General features: G+C 36.4%; 1 protein-coding gene across 1 annotated transcript; it reads left to right on the plus strand.

Moving 5' to 3' along the window:
* The first annotated feature begins 1,174 nt into the window (after window positions 1-1,174).
* LOC135715336 (uncharacterized) lies at window positions 1,175-8,394 on the plus strand. Its single transcript, XM_065238657.1, has 3 exons — window positions 1,175-1,674; window positions 1,796-1,921; window positions 7,685-8,394. The coding sequence occupies exons 1-3, from the start codon at window positions 1,345-1,347 to the stop codon at window positions 8,315-8,317; spliced, it is 1,089 nt and encodes a 362-aa protein (XP_065094729.1). The 5' UTR covers window positions 1,175-1,344; the 3' UTR covers window positions 8,318-8,394.
* The last annotated feature ends 1,422 nt before the right edge of the window (window positions 8,395-9,816 follow it).

Raw genomic sequence — 9,816 nt, forward strand, 5'->3', positions numbered from 1 at the left:
AGTACACATAAATAGAATATTCGAGAAAAGTGTTATATATGCATATTATAATTATTTATAATTTATAAATTCTCTACTCAGCGATCTTGTTATAAAACGACATGAGGGTGTTTCTGGATCAGTGTAGTGAAGCTAATATCATCGTCACGAATTAAAGTCCAGGTCCCGGAACACGTAAACATTTGGTGGTGATATCAAATCTCACACATTTTCCGGATACATTTTGCATATAATATTGCATGAACATTGATGAATGGGTTTTTTCGGTATGCTTATTTGTACTATGGAACAGACTTTCCATTAGCTAAACGCTATATTCAGCTCAGTAAAATTAAATTAATCCTTTTTCTTGCTGTTTAGATAATTACTAATAATTTCAAACTGCTGTTTTTCAACCACTGACTAGCGGCTCGCAACCTGTGGCCAATCCAAGTTGCCCACAAATCCACATAAAATTATTGTTTAACAATTATACTTAACATCTCTTAAGCCCCACCATTTGCATGGGTATGTGGTGGCGCATAAATTCATATAAGCCAAAAAGCACGTGCTAGCTTCTGCACTACCTAAAGTTTGTGAGTTTTGTTCCACCCCAGATATCGTCCGCGTTGTTCTCAAACTGCCGAAAGCCGTCTTCGGCAAACAATATACCACCTTAGATTATTGCGTGCATCTAAAAGCTTCCCCTGCTTGAGAATAAATATGACTACACACCCCGAATGGTCTGCAATCCATACTGTGTGGAAAAACCACCCAAGCATTTTTTTTTTTCTCGTTCCCGTGATTTCTCTCGCCTCTCTTACTCATCATAAAACACAATTGTACAAAACTCAACAAGATGCGACCGACCGACCGCAAGGAAAACGACTACATACACCTACCCTATCGTATATAATTTTGAACTTTTATCGTCCCCCATGTGTCCGACAGAGAGTAGCAACTCGGTTTCTCTCACTCAGAGATCATTTGTGTAAGGGCCCAGTACCGATGGGTGCATAGAGGAATCAATTCTTAGCTTTGCGGACTATCTCGGAAAGGAAGTAAAACACCTCACAGTCATTCAGTTTAGAAGATAAAACTATAAAGTCAGTTGAGTTCTGGACGTTGAACAAGATAGACATAACTTGTACAGTAATAAAAAAAGAAAACCGGGAGTAAAAAAATCGACTAGTGACTCGACCATAACACTTTCGTTGCAAACCCGCGCGAAATTCCCGATACAGCGAAGCACCCCGAAGGATTATTGTGATTGTGATATAGTCCTGCAAATAAACAACTTTTACTTTGTAGTGTGTCTAAAACAGCAAAATCACGTGTGCTGCAGTTATCTATTGCCGTCTGCAAATGAATTTCGCAAGGACACGAGCCAAAAAGTTGATTGTTCATTTTTGTGTAAATTTTAACCGAGTGCATGTGATACAGAAAGCCATGTTGCGACTAAGTAGGATTTTATCTGAAATTACAGTGATTTTACGCTGCCCAATCTCGTGGATGCTAGTGATCTGTGCCTGTATATTAGGGTTACAGTGTTTGCCTCTAAATCATCTTGAGCAACCACTTTTCGATAATGCCTCCCTCTGGCAGAATCCGTGCAACGTTCGGAGCTACCACGAGTCGAACACTAACAAAACAAAAGCCATTTCGCCGAAAGAAAGAGTAGAGTTTTTAAATCGGGTAAGTTTAACAGCAATAGTTTCAAAATTTGTATTTATAATAACCTGCCATCCTTGATCATAAATGTTCTTCCATAGTTACACAACAATTAACACTACCCTATTTACGTTTGCTTTAACAGATAAAAGAATCAATCACTCGCACTATGCAAGAAATCAACCAAATAACAGATAATCACGAGAACACAGACTGGAATACAGCTCAAAATGAGAATAGGTTTAATAAATTCCTGAAAACATACAAAAAGGTAAGCAAATGACAATTCATATCTTTATTTACAATGCAACAACCGAACAACTTGTTGAAACTTATGACGCTACAGTTCAAAAAAGTGGTTAAATTGAAGCACCTCGAGATGATAAAGATGAGAACAAACTTTCCGCGCATGTGAATAACAAAACACCGCGCACATGCTTTTGCTTTAACGACAGTACACGGTACACTAACGATAATTATTTCAAATTGTTCAATTCTGTTGAACCGGACTTCAACGACATGGAACGCATGGGAAATGAGGAATTTCTTTGGCCATCATGCATAGTTACTCGAAAATCATAATAATCAGTGTCTTGCCAATTCTTAGTGTCAAATCTTGTTCTAAGTAGAATAGGCAGTCCGATGCACAGGATTGGCACTTTTCGTATTTTTTACTAGTGTTCTACCTCTTCATATACATATGTTGGATTATTAGTAAGCTGCCCTGCTTTGCTACTTATCCTCGCATTTGTTAGTCGACGGTAAATTCGATCGTTCGCTTTTTTTTCTTCCCGCGGATCCATCGAAGCTGACGCGCAACATTTTTCGCCTTTACCTATCCGCACCGCACATCCAAGCATATCATTATCATAACGATACGATCATGATCCATATGAGAGTGCAGTGCGTCCGTGTCGTGCGAAAGGTTTCTACATTGCTCGTGGTCGTGGTGTGCTCCGTGCAAGAAGCTTATCATTAAATTATCTTTCACGCTTCTGGCTTTTCGATCGCGTCATTGTGCGTTGGTTCATCACCGCCGGATGCCCAGGACTCTCTGACTGCCGTGATGAAAAACGTTTCGCACAACATCATTCCGTATTTTTGCTTATTAATCATCTTTATTGCCAAACAAATTTCCTCCCATAGAGGCGCCCATTGATTGGAAGCTGTGTGCTCTGAATATCCAAAAGAAACAACACATTTCATCCTAGCCACTCTACGCGACATTTTCATTTTGGTCTTCTTATTAAAGTGAGCTAGTTGAATTTCAATTTCTAATTCACATACATGATTCACACGATTTTTTTTTTCAAGCGCGCTGGCTATTACTGAATGATTTGTCATCATTTTGACCATCAGACAATAGAGATGAAACCGCTTCGTTTCCATCCAACGAAGGCGAAATATGAGTTTGTAAACGTCCAAGTCTTGAATCCATTTTTATGTGTTCAAATAAACAGTGAACCAAGGACCAACAACGCCGAATCGAGCACTCATATTACGAGGCCAATAGCATGCTAGGCAAGAACACAATATCTGAATTTCCTATTTGTATTGCCAAATTATGTAAATGTTTATAGAACAATAATCGCAACACAGACAAAAAAATCCCTACAGCGACGGCAACGGGAGCTCTTGGTTCGACTTCAGTAGGTTCAGTCTCAGAGACCAATCTAACAATAATACACATAATATTCTAACTCTAAAACGGCTGAGAAAAAAATCTCTCCTGCCTGCAGCTTCAAAGAAACTCTTATGCGCCGTTCCGACCTGTAATTAAAATTATAACTCATTATCATGTCACATCGCAGGAAGGCAAAATCACATCATATCGTCGTTTGCCTTTTTTCAAATTGATCCATAATTTTAGAGACGAATGATCCTTTTTTCTTCTTCATGAATCCAAATCCATCATTTCGCGCCCCTTACCGATGGAGACTTGGTGTGGTGCAACACCCGTGCGGAAAAGACTCTCACAATCCGCGTGTGTATAGTTTTGTGCAACATCGGATCCTTCTCAACAAGAGCGGATCGATTGTAATTTTGTCTGGACATAAAAAGTTTGATTTATTTTCCATGCTCAGTCTCGCACACTTAACCCATATTTACAATCATATATTGTCTCGGAGAAGTCGAGACACGAAAAATGAGCTCAATGAAAGAAGGCAAAGTTTCGCTATCCTGCGGTATGCTTCAGACATTTCCGCTTTTTGAAATAGCTCAAATTAGCTAAACTTCTGGAATATGGTGACCGGCGTTTCAGTTTGAGATCGCATCATTGGCTGCCAACGCTTGCATATACCAGGTTAACAAGACTTTTGAGCCGTCGGGATGGTGGTTAGCAGAATTTTCCTATTAGGTGTTGTACGTATTCAACAGAGATGTCCATGCAACAAAATTTAAATAAACTCTTATGCGTATTATTTCCAATAAGTATATTCATTATTATTTTTCATTGGATTAATCACATCACAGCAGTTTTTAGTTACTTTTCTTACCACTTGAAACAATATTTTTGGGTGTAATGTATTACCTCATTTTCTTATAATCTCTGGTAGAAGATCGTCTCAAAACTGCTTGACTAAGCGTAATATTGTCTTGAATGTTTTCTCTTCGGGCCCCAATCCCAAAACACATTTTTCACTATTTTCTTTTTTTTTAGACTTCTTCGGCAATTTACTTAACTTTTTGGAAAGATATTAAGGGGTAGTACACTTTGAACGTCCAAAAAGTAAGGCATTCTCGTTAATTTTTTAAAGCAATAAAACACTCAGGGAGCGCAAATATGTTATAACCCATTTATTAGTCATCCTTCGAACTACAATTTGTATTTTTTGAACTCGATTGGAAATTATACAATAAAAAGATTAATTTTTTTTAACTATATCATGTGAAAGCTACATCACATCATCTAGTTTAAAAAACAAACTTTACTTTCTTTCACTTTTATTATCAAGATATTCCCGATGACTCACTGTTCGTTCCTACTGCCTCAGTGTTGACTACTTTCCCCAATAGTAACGCAATTTGAAGCACACATTTATGAGCACATAAGAAGTAGGTTCTAGCAGGAAAGAACCTAATTGGATTGGAAATTTACAGATGATTGGGAATTGCCTGTGTTATTGTGCATTTGAAAAGTTGTTTTTAGTAGAAGAATGGGATACTGAATAGGATTTGTGAATTCAAATCCCGCCGATTGCTGCCAATTTATTTCGCAAACTTTCTCATACACACGTGTCCTGCTCATCGTGTGTGCTTTGCTTCTCAGTATCTCCTCTCCAAACACTAAAAATAGCTTGACTTACTAGTACCGATTGACCGTAGCTATGTTATGTTTAATTTAATGTTGAAATCCTGGCAGATACTGAAATGTAAAATATATAAGTACGGGTCTAAAAATACCAATTAAACTCCTTTTGGTAATTCGAAATCATTGCAGATCTGAAATCTTTGGAAAAACTGTGGCATCAATTATTTTTTAAGTACATGTGAATGTGTAAGCCAACCGTTTAAAAACAAGCACTCTGACAAAATGTGTGAAGACGTCGTTTTATAGTGGAGTAATTTTTTTTTTACGATTTGCTACATGTAGCTAACTCACGGCAACAGTAACTTTCAAACTCATACCGAATGCACGCCCATCGTTGATAAGCTGCTAATGAAAACGATTTGTTTCCTTAATTCACTTGGCCATAATGCACTTAATGAGACCAAATCTCTCTGTTATAATCTACATTTTTCCCCATACGAAAAAAAATACGGCAGTACCACAATATGCCAAAAAGTATAGGTCAAACAAGTTTACGGCTCATGATTCAAAATTTTACACGGCGAAGTTTGAGAGTAAAATCATAAAATGCTTCTATTCTTCAAACAATGTTTGTATTCATTTTTTCATACGCTAGATAAATACTACTTAAACGGCTTCTCGATAGACGTTTCATACATATTACATAATACAATTTAGTTTCAATTAAAATTAAAAAAAAGCAGCAATCAGATCAAATAAAAGTGCTTCATTCGAAAAAAAAGCGTTATAAAATGTCTCTCTGACGTAAAAACTATCACTCTTGTTATTAAGTTTTTTAACAATATTAAAATCGTTATGTTATTATTCCGCATTTTGCACCAAAGTAATTAATTAATTAATTTAGCTTTATTTAGGAGGCTTTCAGCCTTAGGCTGGTTCGCCTCCACTTGCACCAAAGTAGACTCCTGCGCGTAAAACATGTTTCGGTCATGCCAGTAAAACATACAAAATTTACCATTCTCAATGTAATATAGTACTACATTTTACTATAGGAGACATTCTGGTGGTGATGGATCATGGAAAATTCATGATTTTTATTTATTTTTTGGCCTCAGCGAAAAAAAAATCTGAGATTTCAGCGCAGAAGTCTACTTTGGTGCAAAATACGCAATACTTTCTGCATACAATAAAATACCGTAAGTTTTATTTACAAGCGACATCTGCTAAACAATGCAAGTATTACATTAACTGCCAGCGGCGCCTTTGGTGTAGTGGTAAGCATGATTACCTCTCACCTCAGGAGGCCTGGGTTCAATCCCAGCCGGTACCGCCGGGATGTTCTGAGGCATAACATCTCTGATCACGCTGGAAGTAAAGCCGCTGATCCCAGGTTCATGAGTTGATGGGTCGATAGGTGGTAGGGTCCAGGTGTGGGAGCTGCCTCCTTCGCGGTGGTATCATTGGTGCTCAGCACGGAAAACAAGATCGACGGAAAACAAATCAAATAAAAAATGCATTAAAGCCCTTGGGTACATTTAAGTTTTTCATTATTTAACAGCACAATTTACGCGTTTGGACATTTATACGCTCAAAATTCTGTAATTTGAAAAAAATATTTATTTTATAGGTGAAAACAAGTTTGAGTTATATAGACAAATTCATACAAATTTGAAATGCAATTCATGTGACATGTATTTAAAATGCATCCAACCACACCATCCTATCTATGATATAGAAATTTGACGTTTTAAGATTTTCTAAAACTGAAACTTGCACAGAAGAAATTGTACGGAGTTTCAAAATTTTGGCGCAATATCTATGCAATACCCATATAGTTTTATTTTTTATTTTACTTATTTATTTCATCAACCGATGTAACCACACTTGAAATTGTATCCTAAAATCTCACTCACATGATTTACAGTGCCACCGGATTTCATTGTTTGGTGGATGATGGCAGTACTGGTGAATAAATCGGCTTAACAATACCATGAAACGTTGGTGTCGTTATAATGACAACAGTCGTTGTTAGTAGTGCTGCGAACTTTAACCGCAATATCTAGGTATTTAATGAAAGATTGCAAGCTTAGGTTGTCATTTTCATATGATATTTATCGCTAGAATGATCTATTTTAACCGGTGAGTTCCTTTTTCACTACCACTGTTTTTCGAAGAAGTGAGAAGAAGAAGAATAACAAGGAAAGGAAATCTGTCAAATCATAACTGTTGTTTTGCTTCTTAATTACGGATCATTTTCGCTTGGATGGGTAAAATTTACTTGATCGTTGGAAGCAATAAATATGTTTAAAAAAAGTATAAGACGTTGCAGACCTGGTTTGAACCATGAACGTTTCGATTATTAGACCTGCGTTTTTACCACTCGTCTATCAATGCTTAATATATTGGCTCTCCGAAAAATAGAAATCGCTGTTGTTTTTCTCACGAAAATTGCAGTAAGCGTATAATATTTTCTTGCCTCCCACATTTAAGTATCTTCGATATTTCTAAGGTGTTTCAAAAGATAATGGTTGCAACAATAATTTTCAAGCATTTTCAACTTGATGATCTGCGCAATGACCACCTAATTAAATAATATAAAAAAAATACCATCAAAAGTGCCTGACGACGTGCTCGAGGTGTCATCCCAATTATTTGTTATTTGAGTATTTGTTTATCAGGGAGATAAACGGACATATCTTATGAAATATAAGCATTACTCATTCTGTTATGAAAATACTAAATTCTAAACAAAAAATGCTTTTTTCCCGTTTTACATTGCAGAATCAGACTACGTGGGAGCGACATGTACAAATTTACTTAGCATCAATTGAAGTAATCTATAAGATGCAGGTAGAAATCGAAAAGCCAGCAAATTCCAACAACGAACAGTCCAGTCAGTTAAAAGTACTGCGAGGTAAAACAAGAAATTTGCTATGTGATATACAGGAATACAGAAACAATTCGAAAAATCGCATGGACAAGCCACGCTCCGGAATTTCAGCTCAACAAATGAACGATAAAATTGATTTCTACATGACTGGAGACTTGACGATCAATATGGATCTAAATAAACATTTCCTAAAATGTCGTTTCCAATGCTTCTTGAAAAATATGGAACATCATGTGAACCTTTTAATTGAAAAGCTGAAGAAAGACGGACCGATACGAAAGGTTCGCACTACAAAAAATCCAAGTAAGAAACCGAAAAAGGGACACAACAGAAGGAACAAGCTCAAGAATAAATGCTGCATTGTAAATAATATGCCAACAACTCCGACCACGCCCAGACAACCGGTGAATGGTGTACACAAAGTCAACAATAAAAAGAAACTTAATGCAAGCCAACAGTCAAAATTAATTAAGTCAAGCCCGAAGAAAGTTCAACGCAAAGGCAATAAAAAATTAGTTCAGTAATTTCAGAAGGTGGTTCTCTTGCAGAAGAATTCATCTGTCGTAAAGATTAGATTAGCAAGCAGCGTGTGAAATAATTTTCTTTTTAGAAAAATTAGGCTCTGCAATTCACAAAACAAATACAACTGCCTTACGCTTTACTTACAGCATATGTCGGATTTGGTAGTGACCGTGCCTAATTCTGCGTGGCTCCTAATTTATCATGGTCCCAATTTTGCGCAGTTCATAATTCTGCGCGGTTCCTAATTCTGAGCATTTTATCCTTATAGGTAGTTTTTATTAAAATTTAACATTACATTCACCACGGTTTTATTTTTCTTAAAGCGTCATTGTCATAATTAACAATAATATAATTGATATGTGGGAATCAATAACAATCAAAAACCAAATTAAAAACATTGAATCAATCAAAAAATTAGAAACATTAAAAAAACGTAGACGTGCAATCGAGGAATTCATTAATTTTTAAAGTGAAGAGTGAAACAATCGGAATATTTGTCATAGCTGCTATGAAAAATTATCTATTTAAAAAAACTAATTCGGATTTACTATTGCACAGAATTAGGCACCGTTATGCGCCCTATTATGAGTGAAGTATGCAGAGATGACTCCTTGCAAGAAACACCGGAAAAAAACATGCGTACAAGCATCACGAAATGTTTCTGGCCATAGTAATTGTTAGTTAGGGTTATTCATAAACTACGCAGACATTTTCCAGAGGCAAACCAGCCTTTAGGCTGAAAACTTCTTAAATAAAGAACAAAAATTTACGTAGACAGCTGGGACGGTACGCAAGTTTTTACGGTCCATTTTTTAACTAAAATGGCTACGCAAGGCGAGGGGGTTGAAATCGTTCAAAATATGCCTACGTAGTTTATGCACGCCCACAAGGCTTCTATATTTGTCGCGTTGCAAAGGTAGATTCCAAAAACTATACTACGTACATCCGAAAAATGAAGCTGGTATTGGGAAGTGCCCGGAAAAGTCAACAGGTCTGTAAAAGTTGTGTCCAGCTAGCAGGTCACATCTTCGTAGCATATTTTACCAGGTATAGTGAAATACGCTACGAAGATGGAGGGAAGTGTCTAAAATGGGTAAAAAATATGCTACGTCAGTTATGTAGATCCCCAATTGATCATAGAAAATGGCCAATGGCTCCTTTTTCATTCTTGAATTTTCAAACATTGTTATTTTTAGGTGCGCATAATTAAGAATAAAACAGCACAGAATTGAAAACGTTCACAAGAGAATTAGGTGGGGCGCATCACAACATTATTTTTTTTCACACAGTTTTTGGTTTCGATTCGAATGTAACATTTTTTGGTTATTTTAGATAGTAACACAACATTTTACAGATATTATTAATTAAATTGCTAGTTTGAATAGCCCAAACTGGCGTTTACTTTCTTAAAATGTTTTAACTGCGCAGAATATGGTACCTTCACGATAATGAAATAATAATATAGTTACTAATCCAGCAATGATACAGTATTTTTATAATA

Source organism: Ochlerotatus camptorhynchus, unplaced genomic scaffold, assembly GCF_037179485.1.
Source record: "Ochlerotatus camptorhynchus isolate MF236.1 unplaced genomic scaffold, CSIRO-AGI_Acam_v1.1 ptg000857l, whole genome shotgun sequence".
Lineage (NCBI taxonomy): Eukaryota > Metazoa > Arthropoda > Insecta > Diptera > Culicidae > Ochlerotatus > Ochlerotatus camptorhynchus.

Coding starts and splice junctions, on each gene's coding strand:
- LOC135715336 (XM_065238657.1), top strand. CDS start 1,345: ATGAATTTCGCAAGGACACGAGCCAAAAAGTTGATTGTTCATTTTTGT. Junction 1,675..1,795: donor GAGTAGAGTTTTTAAATCGG/GTAAGTTTAACA, acceptor TTGCTTTAACAG/ATAAAAGAATCAATCACTCG. Junction 1,922..7,684: donor TCCTGAAAACATACAAAAAG/GTAAGCAAATGA, acceptor TTTACATTGCAG/AATCAGACTACGTGGGAGCG.